The sequence below is a fragment of the Saccopteryx leptura genome, chromosome 6 (assembly GCF_036850995.1).
Source record: "Saccopteryx leptura isolate mSacLep1 chromosome 6, mSacLep1_pri_phased_curated, whole genome shotgun sequence".
Taxonomy (NCBI): domain Eukaryota; kingdom Metazoa; phylum Chordata; class Mammalia; order Chiroptera; family Emballonuridae; genus Saccopteryx; species Saccopteryx leptura.
This window is the reverse complement of record NC_089508.1, coordinates 12,452,570-12,480,386: the sequence shown is the minus strand read 5'-3', so window position 1 is coordinate 12,480,386 and position 27,817 is coordinate 12,452,570. Positions and strand designations below refer to the sequence as shown.

The window sequence follows — 27,817 nt, the reverse complement described above, 5'->3', positions numbered from 1 at the left end:
GAAGACGGAGCGGTGGGAACGGTCCGGGTGGAGGCCCGCACGGGGCGCAGAGCCCAGAGCATGCCGGGCCTCGCAGACTGAGTGAAGACTTTTGGACTTGACATCAAGAGCAGGTGGAACCATAAGAGTGATAATCACACTTGCCGTGGATGGAGAAAGAGGGAAATAAGAGGGAGGCGGGCAGACCGGTTTCGGGGAAGGACAGTACTGCAGGCGGGCTGGAGATGAGGTCTCTCTCTGACGAGGCTGGTTACAGCGGCCTCCACCTCCGTGTCCATTTCTAAGGAGGGTGTGATTGAGTCACGGGAGGTGAGAGGAAGAGGAGCTCCAAAGTGACTCCCAGGTTGCTGAGACGACCCACCAGGGGGGTGATGGCCCCTTTGATTTAGATGGGGAACAGTGAGGGTCAGGCTTGTGGGAGGCATGGGAAATCAAAAGTTCAGTTTGGGAGACTGTCCCCATTACCCAGAGGACAGCAAGCTCACCGGTGAGGTCTGGGGAGAGATGGAAGTGCGACAGCCTTTGGCCGCTACACAGCACTGGAAGCCACGGGGAGACGCAAGGGCCCGCACGGGCTCGTCGGGTGAGCGGGGAGGAACACGCAGCTTGGAAATATCCGTAATAGCCGTCATGTAAAAAGTTGGGATTGATCACAAATTTCTGAAATCCTTCATAAAAAAAAAAAAGAAGCCATTATTTGGTTAAACCAACAGTGGGAATTTTTGCTGGGAAATACAGTTTCAACACATTTGTATCAGAGATAGTCACATAACTGAATTCAAACAAAAGTTCAGTTTAGGTTATTTTCAGACCACAATTACATAACAGATGTTTAAAATCCCACTGGTTCTTTCTTAACAGTCTGATAAGAGCTGGAACTGATATGCTTCAGTGGTAATTTCCCTAGGAGTTCCTGTAACGACGCGGGCTGCGGGTATGTAATTGTTTCAGTCTGAAAGCCTGTGAGTGAACGCACTGTTAGGGAACCGCTTTCGGCCGCTACTCTCTGCGCGAACTCCCTGCTAGCAGCGCGGACCCTTCCGCGGCTTTCCGTGGGCACTCAGCAGCACTTCGGTCCCTACTCCCTATAAGTGAGCAAAGGTCAAGAAACGCCTGAACAAATATAGAGAAGTGATTTTTTTTTTTTTAACAGAGACAGGGAGTCAGAGAGAGGGATAGACAGGGACAGACAGACAGGAACGGAGAGAGATGAGAAGCATCAATCATTAGTTTTTCGTTGTGCATTGGGACACCTTAGTTCATTGATTGCTTTCTCATATGAGCCTTGACCGCGGGCCTTCAGCAGACCAAGTAACCGCTCGCTCGAGCCAGCAACCCTGGGTCCAAGCTGGTGAGCCTTCTGCTCAAACCAGATGAGCCCACGCTCAAGCTGGCGACCTCGAGATCTCGAACCTGGGTCCTCGGCATCCCAGTCCAATGGTCTATCCACTATGCCGCCGCCTGGTCAGGCCAGAGAAGTGATTTTTGCATAGCATCCCGTTTTTTTATTACCAGGGGCTAATGTTTTCCTCATATGAGTAGCAATTAACAGAAAACTGTGTTTCTTTTTATATTTCCACACAAAGCTTCAAAGAAACAACCAGAAAATCTCAGTTTGGTACCTCTTCACCTGAAAAAGGCTTCAGTCAACACTAATGAAACTATTTGGGATCTGAGTTGTGTCAACACTTCTCAAACTGAAAGGACTCTTACATGAAAATGTTTTCTTGTTATTGTTTCATTGACCCAGGAGTCTAAGACATACAAGAAACCAAGAAACCATAGTATTCCCTGAAATTATACATCATACACATATTGTAAAAATATTGGAAATTAAATAATTAAAAATTGAGTTAAATACATAACTACATGTAATAAACTTAGTGAAAGCAATAATAAAGAAGACACACACACACAAATGCTCGAAATAAAATTTGAGATTTCTTAAAATAACAAAGTCTGTTATTTATTATCTAAGAGCCAATACACTTCCTTCTTTGGCGGCTATGAAAATAGGTACATTCACAGAGTAGTTTTAGGGCAGTGAAACTACTGTACGAGATGTTACACGGGTGGATACACGTCAGTATGCATTTGTTAGAACTGACAGAATGCACGAGAGTGAACCCCACGTAAACCGTGGGCGTCGGGCGATACTGATGTGTCAGCGCAGGTCCACTGATTTGAACAAATGCATCACTCTGGCTAGATGCTGATGGCGGGGGAGGCTGGGCACAAGTGGGAGCAGGGGTTAGAAGGGGGTCCTCTGTACCTTCCTCTCAACTTTGGTGTGAACCTAAAACTGCTCTAAAAAATAAAGTTTATTAACAGAATTAAAAATATATAGTTGCTATCTGTCTTAAAGATTCAAAAGACTAGCACACAAGGTAAATTATCTTGAAAGTCCATGTGAGCCCTGGCTGGTTTTCTCAGTGGAAGAGTGTCAGCTTGGTGTGTGGGGTTTGATTTCCAGCCAGAGCACACAGGAGAAGCGCCCATCTGCTTCTCCACCCCTCCTGCTCCCCCCTTTCTCTTTTCTCTCTCTTCCCCTCCTGCAGCCATGGCTCGATTGGTTCAGGTGCATCAGCCCTGGCACTGAGGATGGTTCCATGGAGCCTCTGCCTCAGGCACTAAAAATAGCTCAGCTGCAAGCATGGCCCCGATGGGCAGGCAGAGCATCGGCCCCAGATGGGGGCTACTGGGTGAATCCCGGTCAGGGCACATGTAGGAGTCTGTCCGTCTATCTCCCCTCCTCTCAATTCAGAAAAATAAAAAGTAAAGAAAAAGATAAAGTCCATGTGAGTTCTGATCAATATGGCATTTTTTCACAAATCTAAAACTATTTCAAAACGCATAGAGTGCCTGTCAACACCACTGGTGTACAAAAACTCTAGGCAGTAGGAGCAAAGGGCACATAAAGTATACACATTTTATAATTTGAGGAGGTAATGCCTAGGACAAGGGGAATTAAGTATTTATTTGGGAAAAATTTTAAAAGATACACAGAATATAAGAACTAAAATGAAGAGGCCATGCTTAAGTTATAGCAAAGATACTTCTGGCCTAAAATACCTCCATCTATCTCCTGGCACGTGTGGGACAAGGCCGGGGAGAAGAAACATGGACGACCGCAGACACAGAGCACCTGGTCTACTCATTAGCAAAAACGAAGTCAATCTGTTCAAGTCAAGGATGGTCTTACTTGCTTCCTCCAACAGCTGTTCTTTTCGGCCACGGTGCGCACAGCCACCTAAACTGACACCATCCCCACATACTGAGTTCTACTGAGTGCCTGAGAGAAATGGCAATTGAAAATACTGACTTGCTACATGGTGGTATCATGTACGGTTATTTTCAAAAAATGGAAAAATACTCTGAGTTGTGAATTACAGAACAAGTCATTTACATTTAAAAAACTAAAAACAAGAAACTGACTATCATAAAATATTGAATCTGCTAGTTAAGCTCATTTAGTTCTGCTAATTAGGATGGGCCATATGCATGATAATATTATTTCAACTCCAAATAAAACAAAGAGTAAAATATACTGCTCACAAAAATTAGGGGATATTTCAAAATGAATACGAAGCTATAGAATATCCCCTAATTTTTGTGAGCAGTGTATTTAAGGGAGGAAAGAAACATAGCAAAATGTGTGCATACTGGGTTTCCGAGTAAACTTAAATCTGGTGTTTTTGTATTATTACTCTTGTCAAAATATAGTTTTCAATATCTGAAGTTTCTTGGAGATAAACAGCATACAGATTGGCAATATGATACCTTATGGGTAAGAAAATATAAACACAAGGCATAAACTTTCCCCTGGAGTTGAAGTAGTTGAATCCATTTTTGCTTTCTGAGAGAAAATATGTAGCAAGAAGTAAACAGTGAAGTCAAGATATAATCAGTAATGATTACCACTGAACTAGTCCGTGGTAGTCTTCTAACACAGGGTCCTCAGCTTACGATAGTCTTGACATACAACGTTTCGAGTTTACAATGCTCACTCCCATAAAAATTTTAAAAAATTGAGACGTGTTTTGGCTTCTGCCATTAGCACGTGCTTCTGGACCACGTGGGTGAATTAGTTTGGTTGCATGCGGCGGAAAAACACACACTAAAGTGCAGAATGAAATGAGGGCGTTGGTGGCCCCGAGTACGCATAACGACACCACTTTGGATTGTTAAAAGTGCAGGTGTTCGTTCCATTTGTGTTAGGCTAGGGCGTCTTTCGATTTACACCAAAATTTAGGTTCCATCACTGTCGTCGGAATGGAACTGTGTCATAATCTGAGGACCCCCACTGTAGTACTAACAGAGACTTGATATACTAGATTTTTAATAGCTAGGTAAAGCTTTAAAAAAGACCTATAAACATAATACAGCAGTAATTATCCATGGTTGATATTCTCACTGGTTTTATAATTTACTTAGTTGCCTTAGTAATACAACCGTTATTTTACTGTCTATCTTGGCAGTTTTTAAACATTTCCTTTGCTTGAGATATCTGATATAATTCATACCATTTTTATCAAGTTTAATTTTCTAACAGATCCTTGATATACTATAATTATGACCTTCATAAATAACTTGAGAAATATATTGATTTGTCTCTTCTCACTGATAGCAAATTGAAATCGTAAGTCTTCTAAAGGAATGTCAAATTCTTCACCAAATGATGTGTGAAGTCTTCAAGACGGGTTTAATCTGTGCCACTGGATAACAACCTTCTCTGGGTTTGTGACTGTTTCTCTCCACTGGTTTGCTGCATCCATGTTATTACTGTCTTCACTTATCCAAATCTGTAAAGGAACAATACAACCGCTTAATGTAACACAATAATGGTGAATTCAGTTCATTACTCTTATTGATGAAAGACAATTGGAAATCTGGTTTACATATTTTCAATTAAATATCTTTCTACTTTTCCGAAAGTTTAATTTTTTTTTTCTGAAGTGAGAAACAGGAGACAGAGAGACAGACTCCTGCATGTGCCTGACCAGGATCCACCCGGCATGCTCACTAGGGGGTGATGCTCTGCCCATCTGGGGCTTTGCTCTGTTGTGGCCGGAGCCATTCTAGTGCCTGAGGTGAAGGCCATGGAGCCGACCTCAGTGCCTGGGCCAACTCTGCTCCAATGGAGCCTTGGCTGCGGGAGGGGAAGAGAGAGAGAGAGGAAGGAGAGGGGGAGGGGTGGAGAAGCAGATGGGTGCTTCTCATGTATGCCCTGGCCGGGAATTGAACCCAGGACTTCTACACACCGGGCCGGTGTTCTAGCACTGAGCCAATTGGCCAAGGCCCACAAGTTTAATTTTTCTACTTGAAACTTAAATGCAAAAACAATTAACTTATTTAGTCACTCTGAGAACTATTTTATATGATCCAGTTTAATTTAAAAATTCAACATGAGATATTACATAATCAATTCCCCCAAAATAATTAGTATCCTTTCTTATTCAATAAATCTAGTTCAACTTAAAATTGATTTTTGTGGGCCCTGGCTGGTTGGCTCAGTGGTAGAGCATCAGCCTGGTGTGCAGGAGTCCTGGGTTCGATTCCCGGCTAGGGCACACAGGAGAAGCGCCCATCTGCTTCTCCACCCCTCCCCCTCTCCTTCCTCTCTGTCTCTCTCTTCCCCTCCCGCAGCCAAGGCTCCATTGGAGCAGAGTTAGCCCGGGCGCTGAGGATGGCTCCATGGCCTCTGCCTCAGGCGCTAGAGTGGCTCTGGTCGCAACAGAGCGATGCCCCAGATGGGCAGAGCATCGCCCCCTGGTGGGCATGCCGGGTGGATCCCGGTCGGGCGCATGCGGGAGTCTGTCTGACTGCCTCCCTGTTTCCAACTTCAGAAAAATACAAAAAAAAAAAAAAATTGATTTTTGTGGAAACACTGAATTTTAACTTACAATGCTGAAGAGTTGTACTCTACTAAGTTTTATCCTGTATTAAAATCAATTTTATCCTACAGCCTTTTGTTAACTTACAACTATTTAAGTGCATAGAAAAGTACAAGGAAAGAAGTCAAGATAAAACTTCCTTACTAACCTGCCCCACAAAGTGTCTTCTTCTTACAGAGCTTCGACTATAAAGCTTAATGAGAAAAACAATATCTTTTTCACTCTGCACAAGTGGGAAAATCATAGTCTCCCCCCACTTCACTCTTCCATTGGAGGCTTTCAGTAAGCGGGTCTTCTTCTTATAAATCAGCTCTCCTGAGCTGAACATCGACACCTTCACAAAAAAACCTAAAAAAAGGACATTTGATATATAAAATTTTATTTAAAACACCACGTAAAGATATGCATTTATGTGTTTGTTGTAAAAATACGAAGAGGCCACTTTTCAGGACTTGATGAGCTACTGCTATAACAGAAAACATCACACTTCGTAATGAACGGCTGCCGCCTCAAACGAATTGAACCTGCCTCCAGCCCGAAGGCCATCCAGGCTGGAGCTGGGGCGTAGTCATGAGCAGCAGCAAAGAGTGTGCAGGTAAAGGACTACAAGAAAGAGAGGTGCTGACCCTGCGGACAGCTGGAGGGACTGACTTCACAATTCCCGACAGGTGAGATTCTTTGCTTGAGTCTCCAAAAGTCAGAAGTGCCAGCTAGAGAAAATCTATTCTGTAAATAACTTTTAGATGTAGAGCTTCTGGCAATGGTAGAATAGCTTATACAAAATAATCTTCCCATAGATAACAGCTGTAAATTCTAGGAGAAAAACATGAAAAACAACTATTCAAGACTCTGAAGAGTGACCACATGCAGGGGACTGGGGAAGAGTCAGCTTGTAGGAGGTGGGCGCTGCACTGGGTAAATGCGAGTTCACCCAGCTGTTCACCCAAGTGCACTCCAAGTCTGACTGACAGGCTGTGCCCACAGCGCTGGCAGAAAGCGCAGCCCCCCAACACCAGTGGTCACAGGGCAGGGCTGCGGCTGCCAGGGCAGCGAGACAGGACGCAGGGACTTCCAGAAAGGAGGGTGTCACAAGGTGAGGACTGAGACTGACCACTAGATTTGTGAAATACAGATCGGTGGGAATTCTGATTAGCAGTTTTGATTAAAGGAGGACAGCTGTCACTGTAATAGATTGCAGCTGCAGATTCCTACTCTGGTCTTTGTTTCCTAGAACTAACAGTTTGTAGTCCTGGTATTTTACTCTTTTAACGCGGAGTTAGGCTCTATGTGCTTATTTTATGACTTTTCCATCTGTCTACCCAAGTGACGGTAGTCTATAGCTACTTTTGTATGTACTATCATTTCTGTATTGACATAAAGAATATGCTAACCTCATCAAGTTACTTTTTCCATCTTTTCTCATTCTTTGGAACAGCTTATATAAAACAGGAATTATATGTTCCTTAAAACTCTGAGAGTCTGCCAGTAAAATCATCTTGGCCTTGTGCTTTTATTAGAGGAAATTCTTTGACTACCTTTACGTAGTTACTGTTTTATTCAGATTTTCACTCTTCTCTAGTGAACTTGGAACATCTTCCTTAGAAAATCATCTATTTTACATAGGTGTTCAAATGAAATGGCGTTGTCTTTATTACTGAATCTCTTCTGAATCGGAAATTATATTCTCATCCTTGCTCATGTTCTCTTTATTTTTTTGCTTGACCTGAACACCAGCAGGTCTATTTTAATGAACTTTTCAAAGGAAAAAGCTTTCAGTTTTAGTGATTCTGTCCTTTGTTGCTGCCTCAATATTTGTCAACTTTTCCTTTGGCTTTAATTCCTTCCTTCCTTCCTTCCTTCCTTTGTGTCTGTTTTTCTAGCTTCGTGAATTGATTGCTCACTGTGTTTATTTCAGCCTCATTAGTTACAGTGGACATCCATCACTTTGTCTGCTCCAGGTATTTTCTCTTCTAGTAGGAAAAAGAGTATTCATGTTTGTTTTTTTAGGAGAAAAAAATTTTAATTAAATTTATTGGGGTGACACTGGTTAATAAAATTATGTACGTCTCAAGTGTACAATTCTATAATACATCATCTGTATATTGTATTGTATGCTCATTACTCCAAGTATTATAAGAGAAAATTTATGTGACTTTGAGTTTTCTTTCTTTTTTTTTTAATTAAGTGAGAGGATGACAGGTGGGGAGGCGGACAGACAGACTCCTGCATGCGTCCCTGACCAGAATTCACCCGGCAAGCCCCCTACGGGGCCATGCTCTGACCATCTCTCCATTGCTCCACTGCTTGGCAACTGAGCTATTTTAGTGCCTGAAGTGAGGTCATGGAGCCATCCTCAGCACCCGGGGCCAACTTGCTTGAACCAATTGAGCCATGGCTGCAGGAGAGGAAGACAGAGAAGGGCGGTGTGTATGGGGGGGGAACAGGTGGAGAAGCAGATGGTTACTTCTCCTGTGTGCCCTGACTGGGAATTGAACCTGGGACTTCCACAGGCCAGGCTGATGCTCTTCCACTAAGCCAACTGGCTAGGGATTTTTAAAAAAATTATTTAGAAAATTAAATTCAATGGGGTGACATTGATCAGTAAGAGTACATGGGTTTCAGGTAAACATTTCTATAGCATTTAAACTGTTGATTGTGTTGTGTGCTCATCACCCAAAGTCAGATCATTTTCTGTCACTGCATATTTGTCCCTCTTTACTCCCCACCCCCTCCACAGTACTCTTACCCCACTCTCAGCCCTGAGGCAAGACTGACCTCAACCTCCAGCCCAGGGGCAGCCATGTTAACCAGGCCTGTGCAGTCAGAGTATCGGAACCCCTGGCTGTGCTCGAAGGACAGGAAGGAAAAGCTGTTTCAAAGGTCGTGTTTGATTTTTTTTAAATTGTGTTTCTTATTAGCAGAGTATCCAATGAAGGGCAGGGGCTCAATTCCCGAGGCTGGTGAGACATACCTGACGGTCCTGGACACTCAGCCTACAGTAACTAGTGAGTCACACGGGGAACAGCCTCAAATGCTGAGAGGTCACAACTGCGTACGAACTAAGAGACCAGTGGGTTCAGGCAGACGCAATGGCTACAGTCCAAAATCCAATAAAGTGAGTTTAAGTTAAAAGATAAGTAAGTTAAATAATAAAAGTTACTAAAATTTTAATCTCCATTGTAGGAAAGGCGGGAAAAAATGATCTTTTACTAACACGGTCTTAAGCTTCTACTTTGAACCACTGACATACTTACTCAAAGTCAGAGGTGCTGACGAGCTCGGAAGGCTTTGTGCCTCAAGAATCTGTAACTGAATCCTGCTATTTACTGCTTGAAAACAAGTTCCCAACTCAAGTTCTGCGTGGCAAACCTGCGTATCAAAAAGTAAATGTCATTTGGTAACTGGGATATTTCAAATATTCTGGGAATATTTCAACAATTCAAAAGTAAAGAGCTAAGATTAGAAATTCTGAAACCACTGCTGTTACTGGCACACAGAGCATGTCAGAGAAGGTTCGGAAGATAAACGTCATGGATTCTGTACACGTGAGGTGCTCCCCTCCCTGGGTTCTGAAAGCGCAGCTTACAGCTACATACTGTTTCTTCAAAATCGGGGGGCCGAGACAATCCAAATTAAAAACAAAGTCAACTCTTAAGCAGTTTTACTAGAGAAAATGTCAGGGCAATGAATATCAGAAGAGCAAGTGTACCTTCAAAAGACTTAAATGGAGTCATGTGGATGGTTATTGAAAACATGTGAAATATATATATATAATATATGGAATCATCATTATTTTTCTCAGTGTAGAAATCAGAGTAGGTGCTACCAAAATCAGGAGACAAAGGCTTTCTATACGAACAGATCTGAGGGCTGGGAGCTGAACTACTCTGCGACTGGAAGCAAGCCGAGAGGAGAGCTGGCACGCAGGAAGCCAGGGAGGGTTGTGAGGCAGTAAATAATCAGGAAAAGGTCAAAGAGAACCTGAGGCAAACAATAAAATGAAGGAGATGCAGAGAGGTAGCAAGGAGAAGTGTGCTCTCAGCCCTGCTGGCTAACAGCAGAACAAAGTTGGGAACTCGTCTGTGAAATAGGACGCGACCCCGCCTACCCATGTGGATTCCAAGGTCCTTGGAGTGAAAAATAAAAGAGAGAAACATACAGTTGTCCAAACACAAAAACATTACTCTTCACGTGTTGAAAACAGTCAGTAGGAAAATAAAGCAAGAACACAATGTTAAGAGATCTCCTAGGCTCAGGCCAGACAGACACAAAGTCTCAGCTAACAGCGATTCCGCCAAAGCTGCAGCCCAGCGAAATGACGCTTATGAAGAGGCTGGTATTTGATCGTCACCCAGCAGTACCAGTAATTGGCTCTTGGCTCACTAAAAAGGAACCTTCCTATGGACATTCCATTGACTGACTCGTGGGCACTCTTTTAAAACATGATTCTGTTTACAAATTGGTCGTGCCACAAGAAATCCAGAGACAGACAGTGAAAAGCGAATCACTTAAAAGCATAAACTCAATCGTTGAGGTTAAACTCCCCCATGTAAAGTCTAAAATGATGATAAAACTTGTCTACTAGGGGGGGAGGGGAAGTTGAACTCTAATAAATAAGCGAATGCACTACTTTTGTTTTCAATCAGAGTAAGAATGAACTAATAAATCTTTCGCATGAACTAATTCAGTAGCCATATATAAAAAACCTTTGCTGATCTACAACCTCTGGTGTAGAAGTTGGCAGAAACTGGGCCATAACGTTCTTTCAGATTCTCCAATGCAGATTAGATTATATAATATTCCAATTCCCCAGAAAACACTTCTGCTGAGTTTGCCCTTATAAAAGTTTATGGCTGATTTGTAGAAATGCTATCCTGACATAGAAACCACATAATTAAATTATTAGTGGTTTCTAAACAACTGAAGTATTCAGTTGGCTAGTTAAGAGAAGCAAATACCAGGTCTCAAGAATAAATCAGCACTGATGATAATCAAGTTCTTTATAAAAAATACCAGCTGCAAAGCCCTGGTCAGTTTGCTCAGTGGTAGAGCATCGGCCTAGCGTGCAGAAGTCCCGGGTTCGATTCCCAGCCAGGGCACACAGGAGAAGCGCCCATCTGCTTCTCCACCCCTCCCCCTCTCCTTCCTCTCTGTCTCTCTCTTCCCCTCCCGCAGCCAAGGCTCCATTGGAGCAAAGATGGCCCAGGCGCTGGGGATGGCTCCTTGGCCTCTGCCCCAGGCCCTGGAGTGGCTCTGGTCGCAACAGAGCAAGGCCCCAGAGAGACAGAGCCTCGCCCCCTGGTGGGCGTGCCGGGTGGATCCTGGTCGGGCGCATGCGGGAGTCTGCCTGACTGTCTCTCCCCGTTTCTAGCTTCAGAAAAATACAAAAAAAAGAAAAAAAAAAGTACCAGCTGCAAGAACATCCTTTTCGCCCAATGTATGAACAGGTAGCTTACTCATGATTAAAAACAACTTTCTTAATTTATTTGAAGGCAATCTCTGATTGAGTTTATAGCTTGTGATTCTTTCCTGCTTTTCCAAAGTTATCAGCTACTAAAAGAAACTTTTAAAAATTAATTAATAATTTAAAATTATTCATATATATTTACTTTTTAATTTTATTTATTCATTTTTAGAGAGGAGAGAGAGAGGGAGAGACAGAGACAGAGAAAGAAAAGGGGGGAGGAGCTGGAAGCATCAACTCCCATATGTGCCTTGACCAGGCAAGCCCAGGGTTTCGAACCGGCGACCTCAGCATTTCCAGGTCGACGCTTTATCCACTGCGCCACCACAGGTCAGGCCAATATATATATTTACATACTGCTATTACTTACAGAAACTTTGGAAGGTGGTGCTATATCCAGAGAGTAGTCCATTTCCTGTGTGCTAAGAGTTCTGAGTGATACTGAGCATTCGCCAATGGTTTTCTTCCTGGGAGTCTGGGTTTGAATCTTAAATACAAGCCTTACAGTTTGTAGACTTTGGAGTTTAATAGCAAATACAAAAGTTTCCATATATTCAATGGTCTAAAAAATAAAAAAAAATAAAATACATAAATACAAGGATTGGGAAAAGGGTGATGTGCCAATACAAAATAAAAAAAATATTTTATAATCTAGGAAAGGTAGATTTGATTTTTTTCTAACAATAAAAAATATTTTTTTAATATAAACTAAAATAACAATGACCATGATGTTTTTCTAGAATTTATCCTGGATATTGTCTTTCTTAATTTCACAAATCATCCTTTTAATTACTTAGTCAGGAATTCAGGTCAATATCAACACCAAGTGTACCAGAATATATACAGCTTTCCCCCTTTCTTTTTTTTTTTTTTTTTTTAATTTTTACGTGAGAGGAGGGGAGGTAGTGAGATAGACTCCTGCATGCAACTGGGATCCACCCAACTAGGGCTGATGCTCGAATCAATCAAGCTATTTTTAGCACCCGAGGCTGATACACTCTGACCAACTGAGCTATCTTCAGCACCCAGGGCCAAAGCTCGAACCAACTGAGCCACTGGCTGTGGGAGTGAGAGGGAGAGAAGGGGGAGAGGGAGGAGGAGAGAAGCAGATGGTCAATTCTCTTGTGTGCCCTGACCAGGAATCAAACCTGGGACATCCATATGCCAGGCCGATGCTCTATCTAATCAGCCAACTGGCCAGGGCCAGCTTTATCCCTTTTTAAAAATTAGATTGTTTCCCATCTTTGGTTTTGGGGCATCTTTTCTGCTATTTACAATTATTCAACAGTAAATAAGAGTGGTTTAAGAATCTCAGGAGAGCTTTCTCAGTACCCAAAATCTAACTTGTTCACGTTATGAGACTTGAATTATTTCTTTAAAGGAGCGATTCTTTCTCTAATATTCTTTCCATCTATCTTGGGCTTCAATTTATCTTTTCGTGATGTTTGTTCCACTCTTTCCAATCTGAAAATCAACCTCCTTAATAGAGAAGATAAAGAAAAATATGAGTATAAAGTTCTACCTTCTCATATAAGCATCCACCCCACGCAGCAAGTTATTCATGCTTGAAATGTTCTCAAACGTTCTTTTTGTTATTTTTCATGTTTGTAAATCTTGGCTTGCCATGGGCTAACATCTTCTTGCCATTAGACTATTCTTTGTGACACACTCCCTTCTTTCCACCTTTAATGCATCCTTTTGAGAAGGCAAAATATCTGGGCAACTAACATCAATATGTTAGATATTGTAGCCAAGCTTTCTATCTTACTGTAACTGTTTGCATCTGTGTAATAAGAACTGTGTTTCTGACAGCCTCCCAACCACATAGGCTTCCTCTCCCTCTCTAATTTACCCTAAGTTAACTTAGTTTTATTTGAAAGTCAGAAAGTAAAATTGTTAAATAAATGTCAGGATTACAACCAGGGATAAGATTTATTTCCCTTTAGACTTTCTATAATGCACATTTTCATAAAGTGATATCTTCCTATATATACATCAACTTTGACTTCTCCCTTTTCACTTATTAAAACCATTTATTTTCCCATGTCCTTAAAAACTCTTCCCCAAACATTATTTTTCATTGCTTCCTAGTATTATATCAAATGGTGTTATAGTTTGAATCATATCCCCCCAAAGATATGTTGAAGTACTACCTCCCAGTAAAACAGAATGTGACCTTATTTGGAAATAGGGTCATTGAAGATGTAATTACTGTAGTTAACTTTGTTGGTTCTTTTTTTGTGTGTGTGTGACAGAGACAGAGAGAGGAACAGACAGACTTGAAGGGAGAGAGATGAGAAGCATCAATTCTTTGTTGCAGCACCTTAGTTTCTCAGTGATTGCTTTCTCATATGTGCCTTGACCAGGGGGCTACAGCAGACTGAGTAACCCCTTGCTTGAGCCAGGACCTTGGGCTCAAGCTGGTGAGCTTTGCTCAAACCAGATGAGCCCTCGCTCAAACTGGAGACCTCAGGGTTTCGAACCTGGGTCCTCCACATCCCAGTCCAACGCTCTGTCCACTGCGCCACTGCCCAGTCAGGCTAATTACTGTTGTTAAGATGTGGTCATATTGCAGTAGAGAGACTAGTACCCTTACAAGAAAATGGCCATGTGAAGACACAGAACGACAGTGAGAAGGCCACGTGAACATGGAAGCTGACAACAGAGTGAAGCGAAGGGTCGTCCAGGATTGCTGATCATCTCCAGAAGCTAGAGAGAGGGTGGCACAGATTCTTTCTCCGAGAAGGAACCAACATTGCTCAAGTCTTGATTCCAGACTTTCTCCAAATATTGTGAAAGATAAATTTCTGTTGTTCTAAACCATCCAGCTTGTGGTACTTAGTTACAGAAACCCTAGGAAACGAATACACTTGGTATTCCACGTGTTTTCTCAATCACTGCCCTATATGAGACATTCAGACATTTCCGACTTTTTCGCTGTGAGCAAACTGCCAAGAATACTTTACATATATACACATGCACATACATATGTACACACACACTGAATTAGGCAAAAGTAGGTTTACAATTGTGAGTACACAAAACAGAGTTTATTCTTGTATTATTTATTATTTATTTGCACTATTTGTCTTCTTATTATTGCTGTTATTTCATATTCTCACTTATGACTTATCTTTTAGGTAGTGATAGAGAAGCATGTCAACCAGTTGATGACAGTAAAGAATCTGTGCCAAAGTGAGCTTGACACAGCAAGGGGACTACAGGAATACGTAAGCTATGAAGGCCGGCAATCTGAGCACTTACAAGAGTGCACCTACGTGCACTGTGATGGTGTGACATTCCTTTTTGTTAACACAGCTATTGTAATTGATGGTGTGACATTCTTTTGTCTTAACAAAGCTATTGTAATAATCATAACCTGCATGCCTTTTTCCTTATGAACTATAAACCTACTTTTGCCCACTCTGTACATGTATTTTTATATGTATAAATTAGATTATTTCCATGGAACACATTCCAAGTAGAATAACTGTATTAAAAAGTGCAAATAGTTTATGGTTTTGATGTGTATTGTCATTAAAATAATTTTCAGAAAGTTTTATGTTCAAGAGTACTTGTAAAATGTTTCCTAATTCTAATAAACAAAAAAAGATAAAAAGAGAAACAGCGATAATATGATTTCATATTTATTAGTCATTTGCATTACCTTATTTTTAAATATCTTTTCCATTTGCATAAAAAAACACTAACTTTTCAACCCATATCAGAAGACAACGAAGACATTTAAGTTAATGTGAAATCTAGAATCTATAAAACCAAATTCAGGATCATAAATCTTTTAGTTATAATAATGGTAAGTATTTAAAAGAAATCCATTGCAATTGTACAATTCTTTCTCAAAGCCATATGGGGTGAGGGAAAAGGCTGAAAACATAGACATTTATTTTCCTTTCATAAGAGAAAAGTAAAGAGCTTTTTTGTTTATTGTTCATCTTCTATATAGTTTAGTGATTAAAATTTTCTTTATAAATGAAATTTAATATTGGATAGTGAAATGTCAAATCTTTATAAGGTTCAAAATTGTCATTAAAAAGCAAGAAAAGCCCTGGCCAGTTGGCTCAGCGGTAGACCATCGGCCCGGCATGTGGAAGTCTCAGGTTCCATTCCCGGCCAGGGCACAGAGGAGAAGCGCCATCTGTTTCTCAACCCTCCCCCTCTCCTTCCTCTCTGTCTCTCTCTTCCCCTCCCGCAGCCAAGGCTCCATTGAAGCAAGATTGGTCCGGGCACTGAGGACGGCTCCATGGCCTCCGCCTCAGGTGCTAGAATGGCTCCTCCCACAAGGGAGCAATGCCCCAGATGGGCAGAGCATCGCCCCCTGGTGGGCATGCCGGGTGGATCCCGCTCAGGTGCATGTGTGAGTCTGTCTCTCTGCCTCCCCACTTCTCACTTCAGAAAAATACAAAATAAATAAATAAAATAAATAAATAAATAAATAAATAAATAAAAAAGCAAGAGGTCATAATTTGTAGTTTTCCAAAAATTAAACACTTTCTTATTCCAATTCTTTACATGAGTTAAAGTGACACATATGAGAAAAATGTAAGAAGAAATTCAAACACAAAAAGCCACTTACATTGGAGCCTTCTTTGGCTGAAGACTTGAAACACACTGGTTTGGGCAATGTTAGTATCCCTTTTATAGAAATAGTAGGAATGTCGCCATGACTAGAGGGCCAACTTAAATCTTTGCACTAAAAAATTAAAAATAAAGTTTGAATTTTACAAAGGACACTGACAATACAAATATTTTATGTACTTCTTGAGTTAATGACTTTAGATACAAACTGTAAAAGTGCACTTTAGTCTACTGGGGCCTCCTGTTCCTTCTACATTAAAAATACTCTGACATTTAATGTTCTACATATCACATCAATTTCCTTCTTGAGGTAAAAATCAAATACTTCCATCATACCTACTGATTTATTATCTTTAGATTCTTTATTAAATATTGTTTTCTGCAAAATACTACAGAACCCTAAATTCCAAAGGTAACGGCAGTACACGCTTCTAAAGTATTCAATTCTGTAGAAGTCGGTATTCGCTAGAACACTGTACCTGCACCACAGTGATCCAGATCTGCTCCACTGAGGAATTGTAACGCACTTTGACATGCAGTCGCCCCAACTCTCTTTCATCTCCCGACAGAGTGATAGTATCTGAATTGTAGAGAGACAAAGATGTTTGAAAACACTTCGCAATCCCTCGAGGGGTGTGCACCACAGCCCAACTAGGCTGTGACGCGATATGATTTTAAGGGCAAAAGTGAAAAAATGCTATAATTACTTTTTAAAGTTGACAATTTCATAAGACAAACATCACACTTCAATGTTTTACTGAAGTGCCAGAGGGGAAGATATACTATAAAAAGTAACGCATGGCTTAAAAACTTAACCCAATTATAACCTGAGAACTTTAAATTAAAACTAAGAAAAACTTTCCCAAATAACATTGATATGGCCTTAACACCACATGCTTCAGGAAATTCCTTCACCAATATACTTTAAAGCAAACAAAAGATATTTAATTACTTCACTTTTTAAAAAGACGCATTCATTCCTGAACATTAAAAAACAGACCATCTGATGTGTGTATTCATATGCAGAAAACAGCCAGCATAGATAAAAGCACCTAGAATTTCTTCTACCTTGTCATATACACTTTCAAATTACTATTGGGTAGAAAGAATTCCCTTAAGAATATAAAAATAAGACATTTTATTCCTTACCCAAGCTTCTGTTACTCCCCTGTGAATTCTTCCTCGACGAAGAGCTACTGGGCACACTGGACAGTGAATCGTGTCGCTGCAAACAAAACTCTTCGTCAGTCAGAAACGGCACATCCAACTCGAGGGACTCTGAAACAGTACCTGCCCGACCTCCAAACTGCATGCTAGTCGTTCTGATAGTTACTGATCAGAATTTCCCACTTACAGATAGAAAAGAAGAAAAAAGACCTTTGTGTGTCACTGGGAAAGATTTACACATATTACTAGATAACATATGGAACACCTCTTGCCGTTTGGTTTGATTTTGTAATAAGGATGAAGAAATTATAGCTTATGCTTCATATTTAAAGGTACTAATAAAAATCAGAATACATTTGGAAGTGCCCCGTTACTTAGAAAGCTGTAAAGCAGCAGTTATATCAAGGCGTGGTTCCTCTGGACCAGGGCAGCAGCCCCCATGGGGAACCATCAGAAGTACAGACCCCGGCCCTACTGCAGAGCTACGAACTCAGAAGGGAGGCCTGGCATTCTGTATTTTAACAAGCTCTCCATGCAATGCCAAAGCCTGGTAAAGAATTGGTGCTATAAAGAATCAAGTCTGCAAAAAAATTAACTCAGCTGGGATTATTAAGGATTATTTAGAATATACTCCCACTTTAATAAAATATGTGTATATACTCATAAGAAGAAAAGTCCATCAGTCTATATAAACGGTATCTGCTCAGTGCTTTCACTATCGGTTATAAGAATACAGGTGATTTGTCTTTTTACTTTGCTTTAGTCTACTTGCTAATTTTTTAATAATAATCCCAGTCCACCTGTAATCCCAGTTCACTTGTATTAAAAAAGGAAATATTTTTTAAATATCAAAAAAAATTCTCAATTCTATTTGAAAAATAGGACAGTGTTAGCTGTAATGAATAATTAAAATTCTATATCTCAAGAGAAATAGTAATTTTGATTAAATAGTTATGTCCATTAAAGAAAGTCAAATCAATCAGCACTTTTAACTCCAAGTGTCTGAGTGCATGCCAGCTGAGAGACGTAAGACTCATAAAAAAACACAAAATGAAAATTACACCTTTTTGTATTTAACTGAAAGCTTCCTAAAATAAAGCACATGGGAAATAGGTTTACCTGAAGAGATAGTGGAACAGATTTATCTACAAAGGAAGTAAAACATGTTGCTCCATGTGAATGCAATTTACATAGTTATTAACTTAGCTGGAAAATAAATGATCAAATATAATTAAATGTATATAAATGAATTACCTGGATGAACTTCTGAGATGAACTGGTAAGATCAAACATAGACTTGCTTAGCCCAGGCGAACCAGGGAGTTTGTGGGTCCTTAAATCACAAACTACAAAGGGACATGAGTAAATTACTTATTTTTATAGTAAAGAAGCAGAAACACTGGAATTCTACTTGATTGCAACGTACTAAATTCTTTTAGGAATACATCATGAATATTATATGCAAATTGAATTAAGAGATCCACCCTTCTAATGAAGTTAAAAAATTTTTCAATTATTTTAATTTGTTTGAAAGAAATAAAGCAAAAATCAAACAACACATTTTTACATCCACAACAAATATCAAGCTGGGAAAATTCATTCTTTTTGCTTACATCCCCCAGTCCTTCCTCCCAGAAGAGTAATCTACGAGGTGCTGATCCTCTGTGCTAAATGCAATTCAGCACGTATTTTTACCGATTCCTATGTGTGCCTAGTTTCCCTCCTGAAGAATGGAGCTCTGCCTACTAACTGTGCTCTAGCACAGTGCTGAAACAAAGAAATATTTAAATAAATACTTCTGCTTTATTTTTAGTACCTTACCCTGAATTCAGGGTTGGGACTAGCTAGATAAATATAAAGACCTGAAGAACAGTGAGAATTTTGTGAATCAGATGTGTACAAGATAGACTAAAACTGGTACAGTCTTAAATATGAAATTAAGAAAGTCCTAACATTGTTTAGGCATTTTCTCTTTGTTTACACGTCCAATCGTATCATGAGTTTCTAAGTTTATCATTTTCATGGAATGGAGCAGAAAAGAAAAAAGCTAGTAAATATCTGTTGCAGAATTTATGGATGGATATGTGATATATAAAATACACACAAAATAATCTGTAAACAACACTTCTTTCAAAACAGGACAAGTAGAATGGAATTTAGAACTCACACCCCTAACGTATTCATCTTTCAATTGTTATGTTCGGCGGAATGCCACCAAGAAGTTATGAGGGTTCCCCCCCTCCTGAAGCCTGCTTTCCTCCTATTTTAAATTGTTCCTCATAAGCGTCATCCCTTCCGGGGCCTCAGATCAAATCTGACCTGCACTTTTGCTACAAGAGCAACTCAAGGGGCCGCCGCCGCCGCTGAGGAGACAGTGGAAGCCAAGAAGGGAGAATCTGAGGAGTCTGATGGGCTTTGGTCTTTCCACTAAACCGCTTTTGTAACATAATCAATAAAAAGCTGAACTCTGAAAAAAAAAATAACAAAGAAACGCAAAGAGGAAAATGAAAAGCAAAACCATTTTCACACCTGATCCATACAGTCTCAAGGCGTCTGAATGAGGAGGGAAGCGCCGACTCAGGTCTGGTGAGACGTGCTGACACATATAGTACGGGTTGTAGACATCACAGCTGGGGCCGTGGTGGAACGAGCTGGAGAGCTCTGCCTTCCGGTCTCCAAAGGACGCTCTGGCAGAACCTGAAAGCACACGTTTCCAAACTTTTACGGCTCCCTTTTCTTGGAGTTATCAATATTAGCCAATAGCTGATATATGCGAGGCAAAGGGAAAAAAATGCTGTCTCAAGTAATACTAACTCACATGCATTTGAAATCTCAAACAAATAGGCACACATTTGCTGAGCTCGACCTGTGCGTGTACTCTGCCAGGGCTCAGCCGCGCTCCCTGCTCGCAAGACGGTCTGGGAAATTACTGACATAGAAGCACATATTCGAAAATGCTGTGGATAATTCTACATTTTGTGATCAATTTCCTTTTATTTTTCTACTTACACAAAAAATATCCTTTAAGTAAGAAGATTTTCTTTATTTGAAGATGTACTCTTTACGAAAACCAGAACATTTATAAAAACTGACCACACGCTGAGGTGCAGAGTAAGTCTGAAAGTTTAAAGGACTGGAGTCCTACAGACTATGTTCGCTAACACCAAGGCATTCAAGTTAGAAATAACAAAATGAATAGAAAATATTTATACTGAAACATAAAGAACTAGAGATAATCAACAAAGTAATCCTAAAACAAGATTGAGAGATTTGCTAATAATGGCACAATCATAAGATCAACAGACAGAAGGCCCAGAACGAGACACCCATCTTATGGACTTGATTTATAATCAACGTGCCACTGCACAACTGTACGAAAAGAACGGTCTGTTCATTAAAAGGTGATAAGACAACTGAATATTGATATAGGAAAAAAAAATGCCTTCATACCAACTATACACACAAAAAATTAATGCCATGTGGATTGTAGCTCTAAATTAGATGTTAAAGGCAAACCAATGAAACTTCTCTATTAAGAATTTATGTGCAATAAATATAATTGACAAAGGGCTCATATCTAGAATTTATGAGGAACTCCCACAAATCAATAAGAAAAAGACAAGCAAGCCTATAAATAAATTAGCTTAAGACTTAAGCAGACACTTCAGAAAAGAGTCCATCCAAATAGCCAATAAACATGACCCAGTGATCAATCTCATTTGTCATGAGGGAAATATATATTAAACCTCTAATAAGATACCACTACATGCTCACCAGAATGGTTAAAATTAAAAAGCCTGACAATTCAAGTATTGTCAAGAAAGTAGAGCAATGATTCTGCTAATTAAAATGTAAATTGATACAATCACTGTGGAAAACAGTTTACTAATTTCTACTAAAGTTAAAGGTATTTATACCCTATGACCCCAACATGCCATGTGGGACATCTACACAGTTGCAGTGCTTGCCCGTGGGCACCAAGAGACAAGTACAAGATGTTCACAAGCATCTTTATTCATAACTGCCCCAAATCAGAAAAAACTCAAATGTCCCTCCACAGTAAAACAGATGAACTGTAACATATATTTACTACATAAAAATACTTTAAGGTATGCTATACAGAAACACTACTGTACATCATCCATTTAGAATACAATAGATAAATATACTCACTGTACAAATATAAAAAGAAACTGAAGCTCCTAACAACAATTTGAATAAATTTCACAAATAATGTTGACTGAAAGAATTCATAAACAAAAAAATATATACTGAATATATAACTTCATTTATATAAAGGTCAGAAAACAGTAAACTGTAACATTTAGGAATACGTACGCAGGTGGTAAAAGCGAGAAAGTGATGATTCTCACAACCGGGATACCGAGTGCCCTGAAGCGACCGAAAGGGGGAGAGGGCTGCTCGGGGCGGAGCTACTGTAACGTTCTCTTTACCTGAGTGGTGACTGTACACATGTTGCACTTTGCAATAAGTAACAGAGCTGTATATTTCTTTGTTCTTTTTTTGACATGTGTTTTATATTCCACAACTGAAAAAGGGTAAAACTATAGACCAAATTTCTTCCAAAACTAATAATCACAATGGAAGTAAGGTGTACACATAAAGTTTTTTAAATGTTTAAATTATCACCATGTTTTAATTCTTTCTGTTCCATTTGAAACAGAACCCATGGAATATACTAGTATTTTCTGAATCAAGCTAAATATTAAGACAGGTAGCTTCACATTGAGTTCAGAAAAGAAAAATAAAATATGGGGTTATGAGGTGAGATTTTATCCTCTTCCTGGTTCAAAAAACTGCGTGTACAATCCAAGCACAATCCACAGTCAGAGGGGTGCCAATCGGGAGCCCAAATGCCAGAGAGCCTTATACAGAGCCTGCCCTCCTATCAGCTAACACCTGCTTCATTCTGCACACAGACACTGCTACAAAAGTCTGTGGTAACAAGAACAGCACTGTCAAGTGAGTGTAAAATGGCTCCCTACCTTTATAGGCTATATCTAAAAACAGAATATTCTGATTTCATTTTTCCTTTGTAAGTAAGCCTCTACAGAATCCCAATTCTCCACTCAAACAGTATACAGTACATCATTTTTTAAGTTCAAGAGGAATTTTTCTCAATTTACAGAACCACAGTGCTATAAAATTAAATGCAAAGTTACATAATTGCCTACACCTCTCAAAAGCCCTATTTAAAATGTCAATATTAATTCAAAAATACATCCTCTGGATGGATAGGTAGATAGGTGATAAAACAAGCACAGTAAAATTTAATGATAGAATCTGTCTGTTACAAAGCAGAAAGGTACAGAAGTAATCATACTCATCAGTAAGTAAGCAGTGCAACATAACAGATTTCAAGTATTTGAAACATAATTTTAGTCACTATTGATACTGGTCTGCTCTGTCTTCTCCAAATCCCCCTTTCAGGCCATCACTCACACATGCAGACACATAAACAGCTTACACATAGTTTACTTCTATGATTAGGTACCAAGAATACTTCCTTGGCTCCAGTTATATAAAATAATTCTTTCTCCAATATGCTAAAACTCAGAGGGCTTCAGCACATCCTCAGTGAGTCAATAAGTATAAACCAACTTCTTACTCATTCAACTCAAAAAGTAATGTTTTCTAGTGATACAACGAAAAAAAAAAGACAAAAGAAAAGTTATCACATACTGCCAGGTAGTTATTTATTTTCTGATTATGAAAAAAGAAAACACATAAAATATCCTAAATGTCTAAAAATAGAGAATTTATTAAATAAATTGTGGTACACCCATATAATTTAATACTATGGAGCCATTAAAAAGCAATGAATATAAAAATATGTTCATAATATACAATGTGAATAAAATAAATTACAAGACTGTTTATGTGGTTTAATATCAATGTTGTTAACCAAGTATGAGACAAAGAGAAAAATCAATTGATCATGGTATCCTGTGAGCCAGGATTTTAAAAACTATTTTGAGAGACACTACTGATATATAAAAAATAAGGCACAGGGTTCATCTTCCCTTGTTTCTTAAAAAAAACAAACCACTCATACCAGACCCTACCCTCCTGTAGATAATAACACAAAACTCCAGACCAAAACCAAACCAAAACGAACTAAAACTCCCAAGGCACTGGAGAGCGAACAAAAGCAATGCAGATTCTGGATGGGATCTGACTCTTGGAAAAAAGGGAATAGTACGAAGTTAGTTACCTGTTTATAATAACTTTTATTAGTTACCTGTTTATAATAACTTTTAGCCCAAGGGCAGGCCAAAGTTGGCACTGAGCAGGGTGGGTAAAACTCCAATAGAAAACCCAGCCTCTTTGGCTTGAAGAATCAGAAAGCAAAGTTCTAGCAACTAGCTATCTCAGTGGCTAGAAAGTAAGGTGGGAATCTTGGAAAGGAGAAAACCTCAAATTATGTGAATAAAGTCTGCTCAGATACCTGGCTGATCCCTGAACCACAGCTGAATGGAGATGACAAAGGAAAGAGACGATGAACTTGAAAATAGATCAATACTATCCAATCTTAAGAACAGAGAGAGAAAAAGGTCTCAGAGACACATAAAACAACACCATACGGTTCTACATATGTGTAATTGGAACCCCAGGAGAAGAGAAAAAAGATGGGGAGCAATAAAATATTTGAAAAAATATTCTAGATCTTTGATAGTTTTGATTACACTGGCATATGCATTTGTCAAAACTCAAAAATTACACACTTAAACCTTGGGTAGCTCATTGTGTATAAAGTTTATGTTGAAAGAAGTCTGAACAGATATTAAACTCTAGTAAATGATATATATCTGTAAGTATTTAGAGGGAAGTCTACTGATGTCTATAGTTTACTCTGACACGCACTCTCCCTTACAAAAAAGAACGCACAGAGAAATGGATAGATGGGTAGATATGTGATAAGTGTAGTAAATGTAACTATCAGAATCTATGTGGTAGATATACACAGGTATTCTCCATTAAGTTTTTTCAATTTTCTGTATGTTTCTAATTTTTCATCATAAAATTTTGAGGGAAGTAATCATTGTGACTGTTTCAATCCACTAGAATAAATTATTTTTAAAATAAAAGAGTCATGTGTTGTTGTCTCTTCATTAATCCATTGGTCTCTACATCATCAGACAAAATTCAGCCGATGAATCTACCTCATATAAGCAACTATTTCGACTGGCAAGTATATTTAGACTGGCAGGGTATCTACAGACTGGGGAATGTAGTAGTGGAGAAAGATGACAAGGAAGAAAGACTACTTCATTGCTTCCTTATTTCTTTATATACCAGATTTAGAAACAGTAGACAGAATGTTTCCTATATTTACTGATCAAATACAGAATAATTCCTTTATTTTTTTCTTCCTAGACATATAAAGGATAACTGGTGTATTATATTATCCCTTTTCGAAAAGGCCCAATTTACATACAAATGTGCTGTCTTATAGTCAAATTTCATGAGACCTTTCAAAAATACTATACAATAAGTTCCTCTATAGAAAGAGCAAAACATATAAAGCGAAATATAAAATTTGTGTTTAAAAGATACATCTTTATATTAAAGACACAAAACAGCAAAATAACAGCTTTTAAAAGCTGCATGTTGATTTTTAAACCCTGTCATTTTATTGTTTACCTTCAAGTTCTTCTAGATGTGAAGGAGTTCCTTGCGTCCTGGGCTGAATATAAGATAACTTAAACTTGGGCACCACAAACGGTACTTGTTTGCCGTCAGACGGTAGTTTGGAGAGTAAATAATCCTCAGAACAGCCTACCTGAGGCTTTACAGAAACAGTAGTCAGTGGAGGTATACAGATAGTAGCATTCTGACCATTTGAGACTGCTGTTTTAAAGTCTCTTTCCAAGGAAACTGCATGTATAAGAAGGGAAAAGAAAAGAAAAAAGAGAATCACAAATATGCACGTAGATTTATATACAGTAATCTAAACCTAACATATTTGGTACTTATCATTTTATAAGAAACTGCTGATACATAAACTACTCTTGTATACTCTCAAGCACTTCTTGACTCTACATTCTGTCCAGCCAATATCTGAGCAGTTAATATACTATTGCCAAAATATATTAACTTATCATAATGTTAAAAGTAGGTTTTAAAGAGACTCATTCCCACAAAAGAGTTCGTAGATGGAAAACGAGTTTATTCTGAAGTTAATTATACAGTACTTTCAGGTAAAATCTAGCCATTTAAAAATACTTTCAACAAAGCAATTCTTGTCAATACTAATGGTTAACATTAGTCTTAAATACATAAAGCAATTCTGAAAAGAAGCTAAATTTAGGTCCCCAAGTATACAAAAAACTTCACCAAATTACAAAATAAAATCTATTCTGACCCTAATAGAATAGCAGCTCTTCCTGGGCTAGCCCCTTCGCCTTATTCTGCCTGTTCTCTGGAACAACATGTCATCCCTAAACTGCATGAGTCCGGATGGAGACTAAGGCACACTGGAGTTGATCTGTGTATGATTAGTATTGTCCGTAGAATGAATAAAAGCACAACTATCATTGTGTACTAATTTACAAAATGTTTTCATACAAAAAAGAAGCCTTTGTACTCAAATACACTAGGAAGTTACACTCTAGACCAGCGGTTCTCAACCTGTGGGTCGCGAACCCTGTGTTTTGATCGTTCTACCCCCGCCAGGGTCACGACCCACAGGTTGAGAACCGCTGCTCTAGACTAAGGTATATGAGAAAAAGCCAATGAAAAATACAGTTCCAGTCATAACCCTGAAGACATGAGGAGCCCATTCAATAGAAAGGGAAATTGCTAGGGCTCCCTGATAAACGTGAGTCTTCATAAGTTTATGGGTCTCTTCTCCCTATTGATCCTGTTCCCCTATTGGTCATTCATTCACAAAAGGCATTTTTAAAATGCACTGTTAATAAATTGGACATTAAAACATTTGCCAGAGTATGTTGTCTCCCAAATGTACCCAGCCCCTCTCCCCTGCTTTTGCCTACACTATTTTATCCACGTGTAGTACCATCTCCAAGCCTCCTTTCTCTTCCTTCTTCCACTCAGCCCGCCAAAATCCTCCTCATACTTCCACACCAAGTGCCCTGCTCTCTGTGGGGCTGTCTCAGGGTGACTCCGGGGTTGAATTCATCTCTCTTCCCTATGTTCCGGGGCATTTTAATACTTACCTAGTGCGCCTTATATGTATGCTCTGCCTCCCCCAGGAAGTTAGGAAAGATGTCTCATTTATCCTTATATGACAAAATGTCACAAATAAAGAACACAATAAATGTTTGTTGAAGTCAAAGTAAAACAAACTCACAGTTGTGCTTTTCGGTCTCCCCATAGAAACATCCTCTGCAGCAACTCTTTATAAATTCTGTTGCCATTACATTCAATTTCCAATATGGAGTAAAAGATACAAATTTCCAAATTTAATATTAATCTGTTGACAGAACAGAAAACAAGTTAAAATGATCATGCTTAATGCCATTAGGTATCATTAAACAAACCATATTATCTCATTTCTAAGATGTTCAAATGTTTAGAGGAAGATAGATTTTTGTTCCTACATGTATTTTGTATAACCTGGGCTCATTTATAAGTTAATAAAATGTCATGCTCAAAAATGAACAATCTCAATGTTCAATCTGGAAAAAAGAAAACTTCCACGCTCAATTTTCTCTTCAATCTCTTATATCTAAATTGATGATCAATCAACATTTACAACATAAAATGGCACGCATAAAAGAGTGTGAGAAAAATTTCACTTGCTCCAAATCAATTCTTTTGGTAACCCAAAGACCCTGTAATGGGGCCCAATAAACAAATAACCTCATACTTCATCAGTTTAGTGTTTAGAATGAAAGTAACAGAAAAATGTATCTTAAACAAAGTAACACACACCAGCTAAGTCACAAATAAGATATTTTGGAAATAAAGGGAATCGGTTTCAAATTAACCAGAAATATAAAACTGTGTAAGAACTTCACGTTCAGGAGGCAGGTTGGTTGCAGGGGCAGTGACCACAAGGAACGGCATTTCACGGACAAGCTAAGTGAGCATGCAACAGCAGGAGTCCTGGCTGTGGGGTTGAGGTGGCCGAGTAGGAAAATCCTGACCTCACCTCCTCTCATTGATACTCAAACCACAACTCCACGTAGAACAGCCATCTCTAGAACAACCTGAAGTCCAGCGGAACAGAATTTCTGCAACTACAGGTACCAAGAAAAAGCCACATTGAGATCGGTAGGAGGGCCACAGACTCAGTCTAGTCAGGACCCGTCTTACCCCCCACTCTCCAGATAGTGCCCACAGTGGGAGGGATATCGTAGCTAAGCAGGTTCCCCACTTCCTAAGAATGAGGGGTCCAGCCCCAGCCTGGGGGACCTGCACCAGGAAGAGGAGCCCCACACATCGGCTTGGAAAACCAGGGGCAATTATGTCTGGGAGAGCCACAGGGCTGTGGAAACCAGGGTTGTGCTCTGAGTCCAGTGCATAGGCAGCAGTTTGCAAATCACCTGAGTCATATGTGAAGGTGATGCACTGACGAATCTTAGAGCATGTGCTGTAGGGACCGGGATCTTTCTCCGGAGTCAGAAGTGCTGGTGGGTCCCACTTTTACCCCTTTCTCGACTCTCTTTCCACATAGTTGATCTGATGCTGACAGGTGGCATTTCTGAGA

The 27,817-nt window shown here is 39.5% G+C and overlaps 2 protein-coding genes across 4 annotated transcripts in view; both read right to left on the bottom strand.

Annotated features, from left to right (window-relative positions):
- The window catches only part of CATSPERB (cation channel sperm associated auxiliary subunit beta), a 116,944-nt gene extending 116,312 nt beyond the window's left edge, over positions 1–632 (bottom strand). The window contains exon 1 of the mRNA XM_066343599.1: positions 486–632. Within this exon, the coding sequence (XP_066199696.1) occupies positions 486–632 (147 nt within the window). The remainder of the gene's footprint in view (positions 1–485) is intronic.
- Positions 633–2,281: 1,649 nt separating this feature from the next.
- The window catches only part of TC2N (tandem C2 domains, nuclear), a 37,785-nt gene continuing 12,249 nt past the window's right edge, over positions 2,282–27,817 (bottom strand). For 2 of the 3 annotated variants that reach the window (XM_066342158.1, XM_066342157.1), the window contains exons 2-12: positions 26,456–26,578; positions 24,787–25,020; positions 19,651–19,818; positions 18,376–18,467; positions 17,104–17,179; positions 16,434–16,534; positions 15,953–16,069; positions 11,729–11,920; positions 9,149–9,263; positions 6,043–6,242; positions 2,282–4,802 (exon numbers count right to left, since the gene is read on the bottom strand). In XM_066342158.1, coding sequence (XP_066198255.1) covers positions 4,692–4,802; positions 6,043–6,242; positions 9,149–9,263; positions 11,729–11,920; positions 15,953–16,069; positions 16,434–16,534; positions 17,104–17,179; positions 18,376–18,467; positions 19,651–19,818; positions 24,787–25,020; positions 26,456–26,522 — 1,473 coding nt within the window. In that variant the 5' untranslated portion in view covers positions 26,523–26,578 and the 3' untranslated portion in view covers positions 2,282–4,691. Of the gene's footprint in view, positions 4,803–6,042; positions 6,243–9,148; positions 9,264–11,728; positions 11,921–15,952; positions 16,070–16,433; positions 16,535–17,103; positions 17,180–18,375; positions 18,468–19,650; positions 19,819–24,786; positions 25,021–26,455; positions 26,579–27,259; positions 27,348–27,817 lie in introns of all 3 variants that reach the window. The other variant, XM_066342159.1, reaches the window with a different exon arrangement.